The sequence below is a fragment of the Passer domesticus genome, chromosome 2, assembly GCF_036417665.1.
Source record: "Passer domesticus isolate bPasDom1 chromosome 2, bPasDom1.hap1, whole genome shotgun sequence".
Classification (NCBI taxonomy): domain Eukaryota; kingdom Metazoa; phylum Chordata; class Aves; order Passeriformes; family Passeridae; genus Passer; species Passer domesticus.
In genome coordinates, this window is record NC_087475.1 from 26,477,655 (window position 1) to 26,502,651 (window position 24,997).

Here is a 24,997-nt window from a genome sequence, read left to right on the forward strand (position 1 = left end):
CCCATAACAACAAGATGTGAACAGGTTGTCCCTCTTAGGAACATATAGTGAAATGGTAAAAGATTCAAGTGCACATTTCTTTAATTGATAAATAATACAACAACTATTAACATCAGCCATACAGTGTGCCTTTTTATACTCTGTGTGGGGATGTAACAGTAAGAAAACTTCAAAATAAAAGCAAGCAACTTTAGGAGAAAAAATTAATTACAGGAATTTAATATTCATAGAAATGTATCATCTTGACAATGGACTTCTTTATTCTGAATGCGGTCCTACTTCTATTTCTACACCAGCAAGTGACTACATTTATAAGACAACTGTCAGTCCTTATACCCATCCCACACAGGAACCAAAGTCACAGCTGCTGGCTGACTCAACAGAAGAAGTACTGCTTTTTATAGCAATCAGTATAATAAATTAAGAGGCAGTGCTACATTTATATGTTTTTCTTTTTCGTATGCTTCTTTCTACTCCTTTTTCTACTTTTTCTTTTTCCTATTTTTGTATATATTAAATCTACTACATATATAAAACACATTTACATTATACAGATACACACACACACATCTTCTTGCATATGACAGTCTTGTTAATTAGGTTCTAAATGCCAAATAATGTCCTCAGATACACCAGTACAACTCTGATCTTTAAGCCACTGCTTTGTACACTGCTATTCAAAGATGCAGAGCCTGGCAGACAAGCTATATTTTAGTGCCTTAATATCCACACTTATTTGTATGGAAGTTAAAAACAAACCAAAAGAAAACACCACAAACAAAAGCCTGCATCTCTTATCTTCCTTTGTCAGAGAATAATGGTGCTATGGGATGACAACACCTGCTATCAGCTCACTTATTCAGAACTTACTTTTACAGTATGAGTTGCCACAGAGATCACCTGTTAAACAATTCCTTCTTAGCTGCACTTGTGTAAATTCAGAATAGGTCGTCTAGACATCAGCTTCAAGTTTACAGGCACTTAACCATGGACATATTAGGAATTTAGGAAGAAGTTCCCTACTGTGAGGGCTGATGAAGCACTGGAACAGGCTGCCCAGAGAAGTTGTGGATGTCTCATCCCTGAAGTGTTCAAGGACAGGCTGGATGGCTCTCTGAGCAACCTGGTCTAGTGGAAGGTGTCCCTGTCCACAGCAGGAGAGTTGGAAGAGGATGATCTTTAAGGTACCTTCCAACTCAAACCATTCTGTGATTTCATGAGTCTATATTTTTTTAATTTTATTGACAATATTTTATGCTACTTGTTCTAAATATAACCACTGTAAACAGTATGCTAATCTAAAGAAGAAACAGGTTTAAGAGTTCTATATTCCAGTTCACATTTCCAAGTTCTGAAAGACACAGAACCACAAGCAGATGAGTATTCCAACAAGTTCTGTTTACTGAGCTCACTTTCTGACTCTAGAAACAGCAGCATCTTCTGATCATCAAAAGAATGATCATTGCTCACATGTCACTATCACTTAACTATGACAAACACTGGAATGAACTCAGTCTTTTAAGAGGAGCAGATCACAATCCAACTAACCAGTGCAGAAAGAAATTAACAACCAGCCAAAGAAACTGTGGTCAAATACCCTAGTCTTACATATTTGCATCTATCCTTCTATTAAGCACATTCTAGAAAAAAACTCTTGAAAAAATCAACATGCTACGATACCAAAATAATTTAAAAGATAATGGAGGATATAGATAAGAACCATAAAAACATTATCTCTAACGAATACATCTTTGCTCACCACTCGTATCCCCTTCTCGCCTCGACCTCGGCACACCACGAGAGACAGCATTTGAAAAGCCTTTTGAGGTAGTGCTTTGTAAGGAAGGCTGGTTTGCAGTTAAAGTCCATGCAAGACGTGAACCTAGCTGCTGACGGAGGCAATCTCCAACACCTGGAGCTTGATAGGATTGTCTAAAAGGATAAAAAGAAGAAACACCTTTAGAAACTTTCATTCTATATGCATTAAATGGTGTGGAATGATGCAAATTTTGAAAGATGCCCCTAGTTTGGAGTAGTGGTGGTTTAATAAAGGAACCTTAGAAAAGGGTAGAGAACACAAAAGCAATTTATTTTTTCTTTGTAGTGTAAGCCTACACTTTCAAAAAAGCCCCCTGTAGAAAAGGGAATTATAAGTTTGACATACATGATTTCATATCAAAGATGAACTTTGATGAAACGTGCAACTATACTGAAATAGGTTAAAAGTGAAGGTACTATAAAAATAATAAACCGGTCATAGTAGAAAAACCTAACATTTAAGTTTTGTTATTAGCTGAAGTGTAGTTACAGGTCAAAGAACTACAGGAAAATAGAGAAAGAGGATGAAGCTCACTTTCCAGCTACTGTAGTCTTTCAGATAGTTCGTATCAAGTGCCTGAAGATGTAATCAAGGAGGGGCTATCCAGGCAAGTTCCAATTTCACATCCTTTCAAACTTGTAATTGTTTCCACAAACAAAGTCTTAACTGTGAAAAAATGTCACATTGGCCAAGCTCCAGTTGTCCAGGACCTCCCTGGTTAGCCAGGGCTGATTAAATGATGGACAGCACCTTGGTGAGCCATCCAGTACCACACATTTGTGAGTATCTAAGAGGGTCAGCAGGTCAGTAATTTCTCCCTCCTAGATTACAGTGGGTCCACTCTGCTCCCTGTCCACATCTGCCAGCTCAGGAGGCCACCTATCTTGAGAACAGCCAGTCTCAGTGCTGAAGACTGAGCTCTGCCGAGTTCAGCATTAGTAAGGCCTCAGAGTACAACACTGAATTTTGGCTGTTCAGAAGAATGTAACTCTAGAAAAAAGAAAAACAGGTACAAAGAGAAGCTCGGGAGGAATGAAACTCACAGAAAGATTTAATTTGGGTTGTTCAGCTCAGACTACAGGACTAAAGAGCACAGTGAAATTGCAATAAAATGGAACAGTATGAGCAGGTCAGAACAAGAATATGCCAGAAAGAGGGTAGGTTCTGCTGATATTTTTAAGCAAGCAGATATAAGAAATAACCTCACTGACATATCTTTCTATATTGTATCAGTATTATACAATGATTGAGGCTAGAAGTGACCTCTGGAGATCACCTCCTACAAGCCTTCTGATCAAAGCAGATCAACTACAGAAGCTATCTGGTACATTGCTCAAGTAATATTTTTAATATTTTCAAGCATGGAGACTACACAACCTCTCTGGGCAACCCATTTTAGTGTTTCACAATAAGCCCCCACCCTCAAACATACATCCCCATCTCAATGCAAAAAGGTTTGGGTTTTTTCCCTTTTGATTAACTGTGATTCATAACTCACATATTTTGCCAGTAACCACTTGCTCTTTCCCTGACCCAAAACAGTCCAGCTCAGCCTTCCTATGCCCCTTGTCATACCATTACATAGGTAAGATCCCAAGAGTTTTCTTCTCCAGGCTGAACAACTCCAGGTCTCACTCAGCTTCCCCTCACATGTCAGATGCTTCAACCCCTTAAATGGTTTTGGGCTTTATCTCCAGGCTCTTCCTTCCAGCCTGCCTGGATCTTTTCTTTGTACTATAAATGGACCCAGCATTTCAGATGTGTCCTCAGCAGTACTGAGCAGTGAGAAGTTTTATTTGCCTCACCCTCCTGGTGATGTCTCTCATAACACAATCCAGGAGTCTCTTAGCCTTCTTCACCACACAGTTCACATTCATTTTCAACTTGGTGCCTACCAGGAATCCCAGGACATTTTCTGCAAAGCTGCTTTGCAATCAGTCAGCACCCAGTATGTACTGGCACACGGAGTTATTCTCTCCCAGGTACAGGACTTTGAACTTCAGCAGACTCCTGTGAGTCTGTTCCTGGAGCCCACTGAGCTCCCTCCGAGAGACAGGTTAATGACCTCCTTTAACAACCACTCCTCCCAGCTTTGTATCATCTGCAAAACCGCCAAAGATTCACTCTGTGCCATCAGGTGGGACGAAGGATGCAGATTCTGGTCATACCATTAAGGACTGGGTTCCAACTGGATTTTGTGCCACTGATGATAATCCTTTTGAGTCTAGCAGGTTCAGTTCACCTCACAGTCATCTTACCTTGTCCATATTTTATTAAGTCTGCCAATAAGGCTGTCACAGGTAGACAGCATTAAAAGTCTTAGTACGGTTGAAATAAGCAACCATACTGCTTTCCCCTTGTTCACCAAGTCAGTCATCTCATCATAGAAGGCTGTAAGATTGGTCAGGCATGCCTCTCTGAACTCTGAGCTGACTGCTCCTAGTCCCGCCCTTCTTGTCCACCTGGACATGCTTTCCCAACAACAACAAAGACTTTCCCAAGGGTGTCAGTGTCCTGTGCTGACTTTACCAGCACAAAGGCAAAGCAAGCACCAAGTACCCCAACTTTTTCCACATCTGCCACCTAAGTCCATGCCCCTTGAACAGGGGCCCATGTTTTCTCTAGCCTTCCTTTACTGCTTACTTAGTTGCAGAAATATCTTCTGTTTCCCTTCATGCACCTTGACAGATTAAGCTCTAGGTCAGTTTAAGATTTCATTGCAGTCACTCTGCCCCTGATGCTCCTTTGCACCTGGCCCTCCTTTCATCTTTTGTACACTTTTTTATATCTGAGTTTTGTCAGAAACAACTTGTTTCTCCATGCAGGCCTCCTGCCACTTTTAATTCCTCCTTGCCCATTTCTTTCTTAAGCTTGCAGGAGGTGATCCTTGAATACCAACCAGCTCTCTAGTCCAGCAGTTGAACTAGACAATCATTGTAGCTCCCTTCAAACAGCAATATCCTATTCTGCTCTGTTTTCTTCTTAATCTATTCTGTTCTCTCCTTAATCCTTCTTTCCTCCAGGATATCCTCTCAGGGGATCTTTCCAAGAAGGTCCCAGAAGAGACCCAAGTCTCCTACCCTGAAGTTCAGGGATTAAATACTGCTTTTTACCATGCTTCCACTTCCAGAATGCTGAACTACATCACCTTATCACTACTGCAGTATTTGTAAAGCCTATTAATAACAATAAAATCCAGTTCTGTCAGCACTAATTCCATAATATGAATTTAATAACTCATGTCAAATACACTCTACTAAAAAGTATGTCTTAAAATAAAAAAAAAAGCTTTGATCCTTTCTGAAAATGCATCTTGTGATCTTGTGTTTGTTTCACAGTTCTTGGGGGCGGAAAGGAAAATTAGGAGACAAGAAGATAGTGATTAAAAACGGACACATTTGGACAACCATTTATGACTTCATATGGTCATATGCCAGCACCTGATATTCTGAACTGTTGAGCTTAGGAACTCAGTTTCTCTGCATCTGAAGTGGAATTTCCAATGGCATATAAAAGCAAAGAGTGAAGGAAAGAAAAAGGCAAGTCTTCTCCAAACCTATCAGTAAGGTGAAATTTACCCTGGAATGAGTGACTGTGGAGTTGGAGTTGGCCCATTTAGGGCATACAGGCTGATGCTGCTGATCCCACTGCTGCCCATGCTGCAGGAACTCTGGGCAGACTGAGCACTGCGGTCTTGGTAATTCAATGGAAGGGTCTGAGGCCTGGCATAGTAATAAGGGGTTGAGTGAGCATCCCGTGGCAATGCTTGAGCAAAAAGCGTAGCATAACTTGACACCTGAAAAGAAAAGGATTTGAAAAGGGAAGAGTAAGAAAAAAAAAAAGAGAGAGATGTGGGAATTGCTTTAAGTCACATCTTCAGTTAATAGGAGTGTAATATCAACAAGAAATATTTGAAGACCACGTTTATCCAAAGAAAAATTTGCTGATGCAATTATCGTGACAAAAAAGTGCCTTTCAGTGAGCAACAGAATTTTAGCAATACAACTTTTTGCCTGCAAATCATCATTAGCAATAGCTGCAAAAAGCACTTTGGTGCCAGCAGTGCTGCAACTACATTTTGCTTTCCCTACTCCATTTAAAACTCACTATCACATGAGCAGACAACACACCACCAAGCAGAAAGTAAACATAAAAACCACCCATCTAATACACTCACAACTTCAGTTGCACATGTTGGACACCTCGTATTTTTACATTTATGTAGTGTAAGAAAACGACACCAAATATTACAGATACTTAACAAGTGTTTTCTTCCCTTCAGCCTCACACACATATCATGAAAACAACCTTGAGGTACTGGTCAAGTCTGGATAATGATTCTTGAAGAAATCTAAAATAAGTGACACACATTTCCTACTTCTCAGAACCAACAAAGTCTCCTCACCTACCTTGTTAGACTGTTTACGTGGATCTTCACTAAGGCTGAGCAGGAGGTAGAGTATTGACCATTTGTTTTTCAAAATGCCCTTCAAAGAAAGATGAAGGCAAACATAAATAAGTTCAACTCTTGATACGAACAAAATTCTTTTTAATTATCCAACTTCCTAATACATACACATATAAATAAACTTTCCAGATAAATAAGACTAACTCAGAGCCATGTTTTTGAATAAACTGGGAACGTGCAGTGCAGCCTCTGTATTGCTAATTTTATGAATTTTTTCCACTGTGGTCAAAGCATGAATTCTCACCTGCTCTGAGATCAGCAAGCAGGCTCAATTTAAAATTCATAGCTACTAAGAATGTGGTTTATACAGAGTTGAACTGTTACCAGCATTCCCACACATTCTCACCACTTCAAACATCTCAGATGCAGCCATTAATTTAACCTAAATGTGAAAAAGGAAAACTTTTGGTGAAGTTTTAAGCAATGAACTATCTTTTCTCCTTTCTCCCCTCCACCCTCCTTTACAGAGAGGCCTCGAAAGTGAGGAGTTTGATTTCTGTTACTTTAAATGCCATTTAAGGGAGCTACCAAAATTTTAATAACTTAAGACAGAGACACTGTTAATATGAAACTTGAGGAATACCCAATATAGTCTTTAGCAAACAGACACACAGACTTCTAGAGTAAGACAGTCTGCAGTTTTAGATCTCAGAAGAAAGCTGTCCAACTTCAGCTAAAGCCCAAGCTACAAAAAGAGTACTTTAAAATGAAAGCAAGCACTAAAATGATTTATTTTAAATATGCATGTTCCTAGATATGTTACTCCATAGTTCTGTGACACTAACACTTGCACCTGAATTTACCAGGGACACAGAACCTTATGATGGACATTAAGCTGAGTCAAAAAAACTTATACAAATTTCCTCACAATATTGAACAGCCTATGATCTGCAATACTGAGTAATGTTGACTATAAAGCAAACTTAAGTGATATCAAGATTCAACATAGACTCCTTCTGTTATGAAGCAACATAATTTACCAAAGCTCTACATTTTTATATAAAAGAAGACATTCTATATTATTATGTAGAGCACAATTCTATTATCTTCTGCTTCTATCTCAAGAACAAGCAAAAAGCAGAAACACTGCATCTGCTGTAACTAATACAGCAACTGATAGACAAGTGGTGAAGAAGGAGCAGCAACTGTTTCTTCTGCTGGCCAGGTTAGAATAAATCCAAGTGCTCCAAGAAGCATGGTTTGCTCAACTGGCAGGCTGTCATAAAAATAAGCACTGACCTCCTTTCTTGTTTGGAGTAATGGATGAAACAAAGTTAAAACAGATTCACACATGCTTTTTTTCCCTTCCAACTGCTTTCAAGAGAATTGTTGGAAGGAGAGCTTCACTGATTCAGAAAACACATATCTCTTCAAGCCCTTCCCTATGCTCACAGGAAAAAGAAATGATTGTACACCATTAGTAATAAACCTAACAGCAGATGGAATAATAATTGGTTGTGTGAATTTTAAAGAAGCCATTATACTATTTCACATACACAAGATGCTAGCAGAGGATTAAAAAAAAAGGTTAGAAGAACCTTAAATGTTTGAGGAGGCAGTAAAATACCAAGAGATAGCTTGCATTACATTCAGAAGAATAAGCAAACATATAACACAGGCAAGGTATTTTGTTCCAAAGATTAGTCATCATGTTTTGCATCACTATGCTTGCCAAATGGCAATGCAGTACATAAGCTACAGAAACATCTTACACAAAGTCTGTAATAAGAGTTGTCTGCAAACCAGTGCTGTGCTGTACAAACCATTGCAATTAATACACAAACCCACAGGATACCAAAACCAGGACAACGTTACTCAGGAATGAGCTCCAAACACTAACAAAGCAAAGGGTAAGTCAAGTATGGAAGATGGGAGGAGGAGAACCAAGTTCTGACTAGTCATACTCCCCACAGAATACCTTTTTTATAATCTTAATCTTAGCATTATCATGTTACACTCAGGTTTTCCACACACTAACATCTTTAGTCAGAATATTGGCATGCAGTGCTCTTTGATTAACACTGGTGTTAGAGCCATCCAAGTCAGCAAACCCTTAACCTTCAACTAATTAAAAGACTTGGAGCACTTAAAAATGAGAATATTAGATTAGCAAAATCAATACACTGCAACACACTTCTGTAAAATAAGTGATGAGAAAATTAATCACTTTCACATATAGAATGATCCCTTTATTTTTATAGAGTTCCTTTCTTCATATGAAGTACCTCTTCATATAACTTGAATCAAATACTAAAAATATAGCTAGGGTTGAGAGGCACCTCTAGAAGTTGTCTGGTCCAAAGCCCCTGTTTAAAGCTGGGTCACCTACAGCAGGTTGCCCATGACTGTGTCCAGTCAGGTTTTGACTTGTCTCTAAGGATGAAGACTCCACAACTTTCCTAGGCAAGCTGTTTGAATATTTACCCATCCTCCCAGAAAAAATATTGTTCATGACCTGAACACTCTCTAAAACAACTCCAACATCAGAAAGACGCTTATGAGTGCTTTCAGTTTCTTTACACATTTATTAAACTACCTGTGAACCGAGTTTTCTGTAGAGTTCTGAAAACAAAGCAGCATCTGCTTCCCTTCTTTGCCGCACAACTATTAAAAAAAAAAAAAGTAGATTAAAAATTTGGAAAAGTGTAACAGTCATGACTTAACATATACTTGTGGTAAATTATAAGATGCAACCAAGAAAGCTTCACAATGCTGGACTTTTTCACTGTATTTACTTAAACAGTGTTTCATCTTATCTGTATACCAGCCCTGAGAATTCTTGCAATGCAAGTAATACAATACAAGTACCTGCTTTTCTTAACTCAATCAGAATATACTTTTTTTGTCCTGGTAAAGTCTAATCTGCCATTCAGAAGATTTAGGGACCGAAGGCACTGAAGATACAACTGAAAGCAGATAATCATTAAAGAATGTTATAAAAACTACATCTAATTGCTCCAAAACTCGAGTGTAATTGTTTCTATTTTAGGCAACAAAATCAAGGATGTCATTTCCTGCAAGTCAGGCAGAACTCCAGGGTCACACAACTTTCACGTATTACAAAAATAATAGTGTCAAATCAATGCCAGTTACAGAAGTACCTTCTTGGAGAAGACACATCTTCCAACTAAGATTTCTTAAAAAGCTATATTGCATCAGAAAGAGCCATGTTAAAAGAAAACCAAGGCAATAAAGACATCTGAACAAACTTCAGTGATAAGAAAAATAAAATAGCTATTAAATGTTAGAAATGTTAATTAGCATCAAATGTCACCGGTAAGTACACTTTGCCAACTAAGTCATTACTTGTGTGGTATCTCCAATATAAATGTAAAGTTGGAAGGACATATCCAGGTGAAGTTGGGGAGGAGGATGAGGGAGACAGTCCTCTTCAGAAAACTAGCAACAGGCCCAATGAATACATGCTGTGTTGTCTACAAAGTAGCCAAATATGGCAGAAAGTATATATTGTAGATTTCAGTGTTTTGGAGTTGTAGCTAGAGGAATTCTAATGAGCTTATTTGTCTGTCAGCAAGTCACGGAAGCTCTGCATTAGCAAAAAATACACACAGTTACAAACACTGACGTCAGTTATCCTAATTCAATCTCTAAACATTAAAAGCTCAAATATGAAGCTTTAATTTCATTAGCACAATTCAAGTAATTGTTTCTGGACATGCTACCGTGCAGCAGAATCTGCTGAAAGCAGTGTTTGGCTTTTCAAGAAGAATTCATCACATCTCCTTTGGATACACACAGTGCAACACGTGACTCAGAGCAGCAGAGAGCACAATGGAATGGAAATGCAACATCCCTTACAAAGTCATCATCTGATTTTGTGTTTAAGAGGGTGGTTGCAGAAAACTTGTACAGAAACTGAAGGCAAGTCAGGTAAGTCACAAACCATTCCATCAATTCCCAGGATACCCATTCAGCAAGTCTCACACAGGTGATTATGAAGTTAATTGTGCCAATGTGCAATATTCCTGAAGTGCACATCTCAAAAATATCAGTCTTTTAGTCTTCTAAAAGGAACTATGAATTCATAATTTCCAAGTACTATTAAGGTGAACGGAGTGCAGTATTAATTGCTCTTTGTCTTCACATTGGCTAAGATACAAAGCAGCAAGGAAAGTTTAAGCTGAGTATTCAGAAAATTCTGAGCTGTGAATACAAATAGTCACTCAGGAATATTTACTAGGAAATTAATGGCATTTACATCATGAGATTTTCAGGAATAAAGCATTAATAATATATTAGATAACTATCTGTGAGGCAGAGTTGTCCCCTTTTCAGAGAAATAACCTGATTAACTTCAAAAAGAATTTCATGTTTCTAAGAAAGAAACAAGATGTACTTACGTTCTTTCTTGATTTTCTCTGCTACAAGAAACTCATCACGCTCAACAGTGGGAGCAAAATTGCTTCCAATAACTCTCACTGCATACTGAAACTGTTGGGCTGCATCAGCTGAAATAAAAAGAAAACACTGTCAGTTAAGTAGAATGCTACAGTTCTATTAAAACTAATTTTTTAAGAAGTGAGACGTGAGATTATATTGCTGTCTGAAAGCAGCAAACATGTACCTGGCTTAGATCTGATAACATTGTGCTGCAATTCTTAGGCACACTCCTAACCAGAGGGCAGTAAAGTCCAGTTTATCATAGTATTAATGTGGTATTTCAGACATACTCACCTGTACACACTACACAAATAACTGCATCAAAATTTGTAAATAAGCCCTTCCTATTCTGAGCTGAAAGAGACACTTAGGTCTATGCAGTTACTGGAGTGCATTTGCACACTTAACTGGCTCTGCCCCTCCCCAGGGACAGAAATGCTGTGGGATGTGGCACAGTCACACAACTCAGCTCACACACCACAGCAGTACACTCATGTTCACCACCTACCCATGGATCTTCATTCAGATATCCACAACAGTGCTTTTACCAGTTTGCATCTTGGTTTTAGGTTTGGTTTTGCTTAGAACAGTTGGAATGGTTTCACCCACTGGTCCAAAGCCAGCTCAGAGACAGCAGCCTCACATCCCAATGCATAATGTGACACAGAGGTCACAAATCAGTGACCTCCTTCTACTGCTTCTTCCTAATGCAACAATTCTGGTTTTAACCTTGTTGTTAAACAGCACTGTTTTAGTGCAAGTATCTTGCTTTCTGAGAAAACTAACAGTCTGGTAACACCAAGAAAGGGCCAGGTCAGTATTAATGCTTCTACAGTATAGTCATATTCCCATTTACCAACCTGAAAATCAACCAATAAGCCTACAGACATGTCAGGTACCCTTATAAAAGGTCAGACAGATCTTTATTCCTTATCTAGAAACAACTGTAATAACACAAATTACAATAACACATAAGAAAATATCCAAGTGTGCTTGCCACACCTGGATCTTTTCACTTTGAGAAAGAAATCCATCTAAGCAATTCTGCATATTGTCTGTTCTTTACATAACAATTATGTGTGCAAATGCATCACATCCTTGTGTGTTTTATTTAGCCAGTTGAGCAGTCAGCTCTCAGGGAAAACTGCCGAGTAATGCAGTAAAGGTTCAGCCAAGGATGCTGGTCAGGACAAATACGTACAAAAGGAACAGAAAAATGAAATTATGTAAAGGACCACTAGAAGAAGACCTATTTTAAGCATTTATCATCTCTTAACTAATTAACTAATATTTGCAATTGGAAAAAAAATCACCTTGGAGATAGTAGGAGTCAAATATTGATTAAATGCATTAAAATCTTCAAAAACTTATGAAAAGAAGTTTGAAATTTGAAAATCACAATGTGCTAGATTGTGTTTGAATGCTCTACATTCTTCTTGAATGTCCATTTTATACTGTCTTGTACTGTAAATGTCATCTACTGGTCCAACTCCACCAGAATATAACCGTAGAACAGCGAGCATTAACCAATTCACACAAAGAAATGCCTCACACAATCAGGCAAACAGTCTGTTCACACAAAATCATTAACATTTAACAGCATTTGACAATACTGGCCTACAGAAGGAGCAAGGGTATTGTTCTATTGTCAGAGAAGAAAATGCCACTATTACTGTAAGGTCAGAAATAGCTATGACAAATGTCTCCTCTACTGTCAGACTAAGCAACCTTTCAACTGCAATAAGGTTTTGAAAACACAAATATAAAAGTTACATAGTACAGCTACTGATGAACTAGGTGTGAAGAGTTAAGTAGGCGGAAGCATTTCTGTGTAATTCTTAAGTTGAATGCACGTCATAACAGAGCTCAAGATTTAAAAAAAGTATTCTGCATGGCAAATTAAAGTCAAATACTGACACTAAGTTATCCCAAACAGCATATATTCCATTTATTCCTCAACAGGAATATAATTCCTCAACAGCAGATAGGAAAGGGGCAAGCTTTTCCTCCAATGGGCAAGTTTTAAGGAAAATCTATTACCTCCTGTAACAACTTTCTATTTCAACACCAACCATAGCAAGACTAGTTAAAGCACTGAAACTTAATACAGCCTTTTCCATACTGCCCTAACAAGGCATCTGAAAAAGATCTCTAGTTGAAAGACTACAATTGCATCCAACAAATGCTGCTTTTTAAACCTGTTGCACTACTGAAAACATGGAAAATTATCTGTTCTTTATACATTGCTGATTTGCACCAGCAATTCAACAGCTCTGTTGCAAGACTGGTTTTCTATTTTATTTAATTCATATTTTCATGTTTTACTCATATCAAGTCCAGCTTCCTTTTTACAAGCAAAATTCCCTGCTGTGGGTGTTTCTTCAGCAGATTATTTCTCATGAATTCATAAAATAACTTCAGTACCTAAAGTGATTAAACATAACTAAATAGAGATATGTGTCAGTACAGTAAAAATTCACACAGCTTATAACTAACAGGCACATCTAATTGCTTCCCTCCTCGAAGAATCATCATTATGACAGCAGACATACTTAAAATATACAGCCATCTATCAATTTGAACATCCTTCATCAGAAAATGATTACAGCATGACTCTGTTACATAACAGCAAGCTCAATATATCTGATGCAGCTGTCTGAAGGCTAAAGGGGTAAAACAACACTGATCATTACTCGATTTCCAGAGGTCTGATCAGAGCAGAGAATGCAGACAGACAGCCACCTCTCCTCTGACTAGATCCCCTAAGTAATACACACACAATTAATGACACTGATAAGCAGCCACACAGCTGAGCAGAGAACTGTCACTTGTGAATCACAAGAAAAAAAATGAAAATTTAAAAACTGTCTCCTTTGAACAAAGCAACCCTTCAATCCTTCAAAGATCTATACTCCACACAGCCATTCAAACTTTCCTACACACAATGCAGTATTAGAACTGAACTACTTCAAAAGCCAGGTAACAACACTTTGAAGCTGAAGAAAATAAAAGTGTAGCCCATGGAACAAAATACATAGAAGCAATGCATAGAAAGACTCTGGTTGTAAAGAAAGCAAGGAGAAATAGGACTAAAGATAAAATTTAAAGGAAAAGTTCACAAGACAAAGAGATAATTAGCCAATTATTACTTGCAAGAAGGCAGTACTTCAGAGGATGTGCTGAAATTCAACAAGACTAGGTCTATAAAGAAGCTTCTAGCATTACCTATAATTTTAGGGAAGTGAATTGAAATTCACTTATACTCTCACATATTTATTTAAATAAGATTGGTTATTGGTCAATTAAGTTTCCAAAAGCCGGCAGGGGGAAATCCTGAAAAACCAAAGTAGTAATTGAAACTGTTTTTCCAAATCATTGTGAGAAAACTGTTTCCTGAAAAGAAGACACTTGGTTATATAAATACATCTATAAACAATTTCTAAACTACAGGACCATGCTAAAGAAAGAAACTGGTTTAGCTAAACTTTCCTTCTTAAAAGACTTCAAAGATTAGCAAACTCTCCAGTCAGCTGTCCATCATCCCAGACAACCATTTTCCTTAAACACAAATACAAAATTATTGCAAAACAATTACACTCTAAACTGCACTCAGTGCTGTAGGAATGGTGCTGACCAGGGAAAAATTATTGCTGCAAACTACTTCAGATACAGATGCTGCCAAAAACACATATTGAAGAAAAAAAACCCCAAACAACAAACTTCTTTCCTATAACAAAGTGTTTGTTGCAAAATTAAGCTGGGAAGAAAAGCTGCAAAACTTTTCACCTTCTCACATATACCATGAGCACATATGACATTTGTCAAGACAGCAGTGCTGCTGTATCTCCTCTGTTTTACTCATATCAGATGTTCTACATTACTATGAAGTATTACCTGGGGCAAAAGGCAACTGCATTAACACGGCATATAATGATAAAAACCAGAAGGCTAATCTCAAACGCCATTAGCACCACTATTTTGTTCTTGAGGAGAACCTACATGCATTGTGAGCAAAACTGCTTGTTCCTGTAGAAAACACTGGGTATGAAATGTGCAATTCTAGGCCCAGCCTGGTTATGACATGCAAGGTGCTGCACTGGGTTGAGGCAATCCCAGACAACTGCAGACTGGCAGAACCCAGTGAGAGCATCCCTGCAGAGAAGGACTTGGGAGTTGTCATGGATGAAAAGCTGGACATGAGGCAGCAATGTGCGCTTGCAGCCCAGAAGGCCTGATACACACCTTGGACTGCATCAAAAGAAAGGTGGCCAGGAGTTCAAGGGAGGTGATTCTCTCCTTTACTGTGGCCTCATGAGACCCCACCTGCAGTGCTGCATCCAGCTCTGGGGTGCCCAGTTGGACCTGTTAAGAGCCGGTCCACTGGAGGCCACAAAGATGGTCAAAGGGCTGGAGCACCTCTCCTGTGAAGCCGGGCTGAGAGAGCTGGCATTGTTCAGCCTGGAGAAGAGAAAGCTCTGTGCAGAGACCTTATTGTGGCCTTCCAGTACTTAAAAAGAGGGAGAGCAACTTCTCACATAGGCAGATAGTAATAGAAAAGGAAGAGAAACGATTTTAAAATAAAAAAGGAGACATTTATACACCATGTTAGGTAGAAATTCTTTACAGTGAGGATGGTGAGACACTACAGCAGATTGCCAAGAGAAGCTGTCCTGTCCTGGAAGTGCTCAAGGCCATGTTGGATGGGCTTTGAGCAACCTGGCATAGTGGAAGGTGTCCCATCCCATGGCAGCAGGGTTAAAACTAGATGACCTTTAGGGTACCTTCAAGTGAAGTCTTTCTGTGACTCTACAAAAAGAATGAAGTATTCATGAAAAAAACTGATTTTACATCAGCTTTTGATTTAGACAACTATCTTAAACTTCTTTTCTGCTGATGAAAGTTTTTCGTTGAAGCACTTTAAATGTATTGTTAATTAAATGTTTTTTTAGTCTCCAGACTCCTTTCCCACAAATGAAAATACATCAACATAAGCACAAAATAAAGCCCAAGCCATACACACTCCCATATCTTTCCTTACTTAGAAGTTGTCCACAAACTTTGATGCACAGCACAGGAAACATAACTATTCTTTAATTCTGTTAATATGGATGGCTCTTGTTGCATTGCTAGTAAACAGATTTATTTGAGTACTGTCCCACTGGACTATCAACAACTCTGGCATAATTTGCCTCTGTCACTTTCAGAACTTTCCCTCACTGTGAATTTTTGCCTCTTTTGTCAACTCCCATCTGCTCTGTTACTAGCAGAGGTAAAACTCCCTCCATATCACCCTTTGAATTAACTCTATGCTTTTCCCCAGACATAAAATTTTAACATCTATTCCAATAATTCAGAGTTTAAAAAACCAAAATCAAACAGCAGTAACAAAACTGCCACTGACACTCTGGAGATTAAATTGAGGCCACAGTATGGACTTCAGGTAGCAAACTGCTCCCCAAAGACTGAAATAGTGCTTTACTTTCTAGAGCATGCACACCTCCAATAGTACTGTGGTACACAAAAGTCTTCTTAGCTTTCGAATTCAAATAGATTTAGCTTGAATATTTACAGCAATACCATTTGTTTCCATTGGAGGCACTAAGAGCTCTTAGAGTTTTAAAGATTACCAGGAGGTTTGTGAAAGACAGCTAAGAACAAGAAGTTCTTTGTCAGAAGGACGAAAATCACTGTCCAAAGAGAGGCATGCAACCCTGTAAAACAGCTGGAGCATACAAACACAGGGGAGGAAAAGAAAATTATAGAAATTACTGCACAGGTAGGCAAGCTCCCTGCAAGATCAGGTGTAAGTATAAAAGTGAGTGGATAGCCTGGAAAAGCACAGAAGATAATACAAAGCCAGTGCAATAATTCTTAGACACTATGAGAACATGTGGAAGAGAGGCCAGCAGCAGCTCCACCTGCAGGGGCAGAGACCCCAAACTAATCACAGTGGCTGACTGCAGACACACAGCACCACGCAAAGCTTTACACCCCTCCTGAGGACAGGCTAGAGCACAGCAACAAAAAGCTTTCAAACACTAGTTTTAGGGAAAGAAAAGTTTAGATAGATAATTTAAAAAAAAACAAACAAAACAAACAACCAACTAAACAGTTCTTCCACATCACTCAGTAGACCTTGTAATGAATTTCTCAGTCTTTTGCAAAAAGTAAATCCCAGGAACTAGGCCTATGCAGCTGACTGGTTCTGGAAACAAAGCAAGCCCTCTATTTAGGGGATGATCCCAAAAGGGGAAAGAGAGAGAAGATGCCTCCACCACTGAGAGCCTGAAGTCACAGCCCATCAAACCACAAACTCATTGCAACATAAATCTTTAACTAGCAGAGAATGTGGAAGCCTTCTAAGGCCATCACAGGCAGAAGCAAAAAAATTCCTTGATGGGTTTATGGAAGACTTCAGGTAGGGTATTGCACAATGAAGACTCAGAAGGAGAGTAATCCCACCTTAGCCTTAAGTGAACAATTATCACACAGCCATTATATAAACAGATCTCCTCATCCAGATGTAGCTTCCTCACAAACATAACACACAAGTGCTGAGAAGGGAAAAATGGAGAACAAAAATTCTCAAGTAGAAACTCAGGGAATGCACAGGCAGGAACAACCATTAAATCAAACATAAATTCCTTTATTATTTACCAATTAAATTGAATGAAATTTCATCAGTACCTTGTTCTTCACATTCACAGCAGGTTAACTACACAAATGGTTTAAGACGGATGTTTTCAGCTTCTTGAATTGTTATTAGAGATTTCTCTGCTAAATTTAAAGATCTCTTAAGTGTCTGAGGTTTTTGCCCCTGAACTCTGTAGGAGTACTTGAACATCATAAATTACTTTCCGAATAATAAACACTTGTAAAGTTTGCTTCAAAAAAGAGCATGTGTATATACAAAGCAGCCTAACTTGATCATACACAAGGAGCAAAGAAGCTGCACACAGACCACTAACCACACGCTAATACCTTACTTTAAACTTATTCTCTGCTGAAAGGAACAAGAATTACAAGCCTGAAAAACAGTGAGATGCTAAACAGCTTGTCCAGTGGGTTCCTTACTGCCTTCAGATACATGCATCTTCCTTGACACAGAGGATGCTAATGCTATCAAAATTACCTCATTGTGTTTTATATATTCCTTGGACATAGATATCACACACACATTTCATCACTGATACTTTCACAGAATTTTTGATTTATCAGTCTCTGTACATTTGAAGTCCATAGCTGAGCTAACATACGTACTACAGTTGACTGCTTCAAGGGAAATCATATCCTGTCTCAGAAGGCTGAGGTTTCAGTGCTAGCAACCCCCCTAACACAGGAATAAAGAGCAGGGTAAGAACAGGCTTCCCATCTGTCACATGCATTAAAACATGGGTGATAAATGTGGCAGACAACCCACTTTTTTTTTTCAGCTGTCACTTCAAAGTCCTCAGATAATCCTCAAGTGCACAGACTACAGGTTGCACAGAAACTTACTGTGATTTTGGCCAAAATTTCCACTTTCATTAGTCAAACATAGAAAGGATTATAGTGACACTATCAGAATCCCAACAAACATAAACAGGCTCAACATTTAAAAAAACCCACCCAGTTCTCTTGCATGCTTTTGCACATACTGCTTGTAAATAAAGTTATTATTCCTGTCAGGAGATACAGAGAGGTAACGACACTATGACTTCAAAAAAAGCTAGATCCTAAGTTGCTAGAAGTGAGCCATCTCACCTCAACAGTTATACTTAGTTGATACTCAGAGGTTTCCATTTCCAATCTCATGCTCTGCTTAACTTTTTTAAGTACCACACACATAGATAACACTAAGAAACAAGCTTAGATGAGTTTAGATTAGACTGCAAACCTAAGAAAAAGAGTCACGAAGAAAACAGGACTAGACATTATAGAAATAATGTTCTTGAAAAGGTATCCACTAAAGCAATATAAACTATTTTCCCATTTTTTTAAATTTGTTTTTGGAAATAGAACTAGTAACTAGCGCAATAATTTGAAAATTCTGGTAACAAATCTTTGAAATACTCTTAAACAAGAACATATAGCAATTGTATCAGCAAAAAGTGTCCAAAGAATGTTAAAGGCAAGTAAAAGCTTTAAAAAAAGAGCTAGAAGAGCACCTTAGAATTGAGGTCTGATTTAAAATACAGTTAAAACACTTGCTAAAAGAAACATGTGGTTACAGAAGAACACAAAAGGCATTAAACAGTTTAGAAACTACTGCAGACTTGGTGGAGATAGGAGAAGAGAAGAAATTTGCCACATCCTGATAAGATCTTACAACAGGAATTCCGGATACAGAAATACTATGGATTCTGGAAAAAAATACTGCCTTGCAGAAGACTTAAACAGGCAATAGAAAAGGAAAATATTTTGAAAAACAAAATACAGCAATCAACAGCTGTTGATCATAGAATAACACAGGCTGAAAAAGACCCTTAATATCTTAGAGTTACATGGAGTGTTTTCTGTGAAGAAAAACTCAAAAGTTCAGTGAAGACAAAGATTCCCATTTCCTACCAACTTTACCAAGGCTCTCAGATGAATCACAGAATCACAAAGTGGTTTGGGCTGGATGGGACCTTCAAGGACCATCTAGTCCAGCTCCCCCGACATGGGCAGGGACATCTTGCACTTGATCAGGTTACTCAAAGCCCCATTCAATCTGGTCTTGAACACTTCCAGGGATGGGATTCACAGCTCCTCTGGGCAACCCGTTCCTGTGCCTCACAACCCCAAATGTAAAAACTTTCTTCTCTGTGTCCAATCTAAACATACCCTATAATTGTTTAAAGCCATTACTCCTTGTTTTGTCACTTTAGGCCTTGGTAAAACATGTCTTTCTTACAAGCCCTCTCTAAGGACCGAAAGGCCACAGTGAGATCTCTGAGCAGAGCCTTCTCCAGGCTCAACAACCCCAACTCACTCAGACTTGCTTTGGAGGAGAGGTGCTCCATTCCTCTCACCATTTCCATGGCCCTCCTCTGGACCTGCTCTAATACATCCACATCCTTTCAGAACTGGGGGCCCCAGAGCTGAATACAGTACTGCAGATGGGGTCTCACAAAAGCAAAGCAGTGAGGGGAGAATCACTGCTCTCTACCTGCTGTCCATGCTTCTTTTTAAGGAGCTCAGAATATGCTGATTTTCTGGGATGCACATTACTGCCTCATGTCCAATTTTTCATCCATTCCCCATGTCCTTCCCTGCAGGACTGCCCTCAATCCACTCTCTACAGATACTGGGGATTGCCCTGACCCAGGTGCAGAACCTAGAGGTTCACATGGGTGTGCTCCTCAAGCCTATCATGGTCTCTCTGCATGGCATTCCCTTCCCTCAGCACATCACCTGCACTGCTCAGCTTGGTGTCATCTGCAAACCTTCCAAAGGCACTCTCAAGCCCACTGTCTATGTTATTAATCAAGACATTAATCATCATCAATCCCAATGCAGACCTCCGAGGGCCACCACTTGCTGCTGATCCTCATTTTGACATTGAGACAGTGACTACAACTCTTTGGATGTGGCCATGCTGACAGTTTCAGTTTCTCTTTCACCAAGCAGTTCATCCATTAAACTGTTAGCTCTCCAACTGAGAGACAAAGATGGGGTGTGAGACCATGACATGCTGTCTGCAACAGATGGAAACAAAGTCTGAAAAACAGACAACATATATATCTGCACCTTGCTACACACTTTCTAGATCCCTAAAAGAGCAATAATTCACTTGCTATGTTCTAGAAATGTTTTACAACAGGTAATGCTCAAAAGTCTTAGTTACTATCCTGGAAATATCTAAAGGGACTTGTCAGAATAAAGGGGCGTGGAGAGAGAAGAGAATAAGGGACTTGACAGCCATTACTAATAAGGGAGAAAATCGTCTCTCATACAAGAAAAAAGATGCAATAAAAGCTTCTGCATGAGTTTCTCTATTGAGCCACGCTGATAAACAGAGAACTTAAAAAGGAGACTCAGCAGATGCACGCCTTCCTTTCCACCCCTCCAAGTGCTTACTAAAAACAGTCTTCGCCTTGACTGCAAGGGAGAAACTTACGCAAACAGACAAGAGATTCATTGCCCTGCTGGAGGCTCACAGCAGCATCAAGACACCGAGGACCTGTGGCAGACCTGGCGCACGTCCATGGCCCCACTCGAGCAGGCACGGGCGGGAGACGGAGGTTCCCCAGCCCGTACACGGAGCCCCCTTTCTCCCAAACACCCCGGCACCGGTGCCCCGCTCCCCGAAGAGGAGAGCGCCTTCACGGGCCGGGCAAACGCTCCGCGGAGCCTGAGGAGGAGGGCACGGAGCCGCCTCCCCCGCGGGGCTGTGCTCGCAGGGCTGTGCTCGCAGGGCTGTGCTCGCAGGGCTGTGCTCGCAGGGCTGTGCTCGCAGGGCCGCCGCCGTGCCCGGCCGGCCCCCGGCTCTGCCCGGCTGTCACCCTGTCAGCCCGGGCCGCGGGGCCGCCGGCGCTCCCTGCCGAGGGGCCCGGCACCTCTGCAGCCCTGCCGGGGCAGCCCCGCGGGCTGCGAGCGCTGCCGCCGGGGGAATGGCGGGGGAACGCCGTTACCTTCGCTCTTGCCCAGGATGCGGCAGCACAGGCTCTGCAGCAGAACGTTGGGGGATTTTTGGTCCGGAGTCGCCATCGCCGCGCGGGAGGCAGGAGGTGGTGGGGGGCCGGGAGCGGGCGGCAGAGCCGGAGCACGGCGGAGGGAAGGAGGGGGGCGAGGACGCGCCGCCCGGTCGGCAGCGCAGGGAGCCGGCGGCACCTCCCGCTCCCGCCTACGGCGCCATTTTCACGGGACCCGCCGAAAGCCGCAGCCGCGGCCGCGCACCCACAATGCCCCGCGCGGCGGTTCCGGGGCAGGCGCCGCCCCGCGCGGGCGGGCCCGGGGCGGGAGCGCTGAGGGGGCCCGGGCGGCGAGCGGGACCGGGACTGGCCCGGGAGCTGCCCTGCCATCCTCGGGCGGCGAGCGGGACCGGGACTGCCCGGGACCTGCCCTGCCATCCTCGGGCGGCGAGCGGAAGCGGCCCCGCCATCCCCGGGACCTGTCCCGCCGTCCCCGGGCGGCGAGCGGGACCGGCCCCGGCCGCGGCGCCTCCCCGCGCTGGGAAGCGCCTCACACCCAGCCCCGGAGTGTCTGAAGTCGCGTTCCACGGACGCTCACATTCACTGCAGCGCAGCTCTTTACCCAGTGCAGGCGGTGGGGGCCTTCTCGGGCCGTCACGGGCAGGGGCGGAAAAGGCCTTGATGGAGTGCTAGCACAGGGCTTCGGACGGGGGCGAGCAGAATGTGAGCACGGATGCCGAGTAACCCTCTTGCCAAAACTGGTTCTGTCATCCAGTGTGCTAGAGGCCAATACACACACAGAGCTGAGCTATTTGATTTATTGAGTTCTGCGCTGGAAGGGGTGCTGGGTGTCAGATTCACAAAGACAGCATCCCGACTATCAAAACTTTTTACTGTTTATGCATTTTAGTAAACAAAGGAATTATCGTTTATTGGCTACAAGTTACATAGTTCTCTTCTTAAATAGTATTCTATCTTCTGTTAATGATTCCATTGCATCTCATCGTTATTAGTCCACATTCTCAGTCTTTCTCTTCTTTTGAGTCAGTGGCCGTGAGTCGGGTCACAATCTTCATCCTGCCGGAATTATGTTTTATCCGGTCAGAGCTGATTTCAGCACAGTTGCTCAGTTGCTGAGTTTGCTTTATTATTTACTTCTTGATCTTGGAAGTTCTGCTAGATGTCCTTGTGACATCTAAATTCTGCATTCCTTGTGTCCACCATCAGTGGTATATCCTTCTTCCCAAGTTTTGTTAACCTCCCACAGGTCTGAGGTCATTGAAACGTACAGAGCCCTAACCTTAACAAAGCAATTCTTCCAACAACTAATTTGTCTTTCTACCACCTGGACATCACTTACAGCTTTTTAATTGCTCTCTGTTTCACAGATTAAATCTCTTTTTGTTGTTGTTGTTTAGTCTTGAAAGTATACAAAGATCAAACATCAGAGAACACTTTCTTCAGAAATATTTACATATTCCACATTTTGCAACAATCCCACAATAGCCGTAAGTGCTACATACAGACATCCTCACAAACAAGTGCTGAAAAGCCAGGGAGAAGAAAAATTCTGAAGTACAAAATGAGGGAATATACAGGCAGGAACAACCATTAGATTGTTGAAACTCATTCATTTTTTTGTTATTTACCCATTAAATTTTGCCCAATTACATCACAACCTCATATTTTACATTCAAAGCATGATAACTACACAAACAGTTTAAGATTTTCACCTTCCTGTTGGAAATTTTTACTAGAAATTTCCTGACTAAATTTGAAGATCTCACAGGTATCTAAGGCTTTTGGCCCCAAACTCCACAGCAGTAATGGAACACGGTGAGTGACTTATGGGCAGGTCAGGTGCACTTACTCCCCCCAGAGAAGAACAGGCTGTGGGGTGGCTGCACTTCTGTGATTGCTGCCTTGGGGATCAAGGCTCATTAGGGACTTTTCCACACAAAGTAATTACGATTCAGGGCAGGTCTGGAAGAATGTGTGAGGATGCTGCACCCAGGTGTCCATGTCCTGCTGTGCCATGCAGCTGGCTGTGCTCAGTCCCTGCTGGCTGCTGGGCAGTGTGGGGACCAGGGACAGCACGCTCACGGCTGGTCTGCGCTGCTCCCTGGGACCTGCTCCTCAGGCTTGTCACCTCTAGCACAGACTCTGATGTTACCAGCTGTCTCAGTTCCATTCTTCAGTAAATTCATGCTGTGTCCAGCCCAAAATACATACTTAGGAAGTAGTTATTACCCTTGTGCTGCTGGAGCCCTGCGTAATCTGTGTTTGGAAATGCTGCAGCAGCAGCAGCCAGGTGGGCTTGGTGCACTGCTGGCTGTGAACAAATCCATTCCTGCTGTGCAACACGTGGCTTTCTGACAGCCCCTGTTGGCTTCATTGTCTCCACAGCCAAGTTTTGTGTGTATGCTTCCTACAGGCACGTACACATGGCCTTTCATTATGGGAACATTACTGATGTAAACATCAGCTCATTGCTAGCATTACTGGTAGGAACAAATCCAGGGACTGAAACACATTGAGGATTTATGGCAGTTCGTTGCTTGGAATATTCTAGTAGAAACCTTCATAGTCTAATCACTCACACTATAACTCTTCAGTTCTTGGTGATACATTCTTTGGATTTTTTTGAGAAATAAAATAAGACCAAAACTAATAAAGTTACCACAACTTTATCCCATGTAAATACGGGTTGTAAGCTTCATTTTCAATAATTCTGAAGTAAAGACTTCAAAGATGGTGTGAGCTTTATTTTTTTTTTTTTTTTTGTACTGAACAGCAGAAGAATCTCTGTTCCATTTTTCTGCCCAAAGCACACACAGTTGTGCTACAAAGGGCTGGTGACTCACCACTGCTGCTAGTCACTTCAGATTTAGATTCCACCGTGGAAGGTGTTAATCTAGCAAGCAGCAAATATGGTTCTCACATGAGGCAAAAAAATAACTTTGGCAATTATATCTGGAAGTGGTGTTCCTTTATAAAACCTTAACATTCCATGGGGATCCAGTCACTCACAAATATCCTGTTACTGCTTTTAAGTGGATATTACTTTCTGGTCACACTAGTTCACTTTAACTAAGGCAATTGTGTCACTGGTCTGAAATCAGAACACATTAGAGAGCAGCATGATGAGAACATGCCATTGAAATGCACTCGGGCCTCCTACAAGCAGCAGTGCAAACACAAACCTAAGCTTTTCAACTTCAGCACAACCACATGCTGTGTTATGCTTCTGAAGTAGTGTGATAGCCAACCATTCTGTTACAGTACTGACAATGTATTCTCTCATTGCTAGTCTCTTTTTCCTAAGGAAATGAGGCTTAATGCAGTTATTCTGTATGTCAGTGGCTCCTCATAACTCCTGGATCTCATCATTAATTTTAAACAAATTCAGCATAGGGATAAAGTTCTTAAGGATATTAGTAAAATGTAATGGAATTCAGCAGCTGAGACTACTAAGGCCTAAGTCAATCCCCCCTTGAAAATAAAGGTAAGGGGAGCTTCTACTGTGTTTGCCCTTAACAAAGCAGCTGATTGGTGTGTACACACCCTGGACACGTAGACACACATCCTACCTACAGTACCAGCTCTGCTTGCCCAGCCTGATGGGTGGATGATTGAAGAGATGAAGGTAGAAGGGACAGAGAACTCCGGAAATAATGGGGAAAGTAGTCAGAAAGAGGCAAGAAGGATGGAAAA

General features: G+C 41.0%; 1 protein-coding gene across 1 annotated transcript in view; it reads right to left on the reverse strand.

The window, feature by feature from the left end:
• TUBGCP3 (tubulin gamma complex component 3) overlaps positions 1-21,516 on the reverse strand; it is a 48,480-nt gene extending 26,964 nt beyond the window's left edge. The window contains exons 1-6 of the mRNA XM_064407833.1: positions 21,284-21,516; positions 10,649-10,756; positions 8,824-8,891; positions 6,229-6,306; positions 5,398-5,615; positions 1,760-1,932 (exon numbers count right to left, since the gene is read on the reverse strand). Of these exons, the coding sequence (XP_064263903.1) occupies positions 1,760-1,932; positions 5,398-5,615; positions 6,229-6,306; positions 8,824-8,891; positions 10,649-10,756; positions 21,284-21,359 (721 nt within the window). The 5' untranslated portion in view covers positions 21,360-21,516. The remainder of the gene's footprint in view (positions 1-1,759; positions 1,933-5,397; positions 5,616-6,228; positions 6,307-8,823; positions 8,892-10,648; positions 10,757-21,283) is intronic.
• Positions 21,517-24,997: the final 3,481 nt, after the last annotated feature.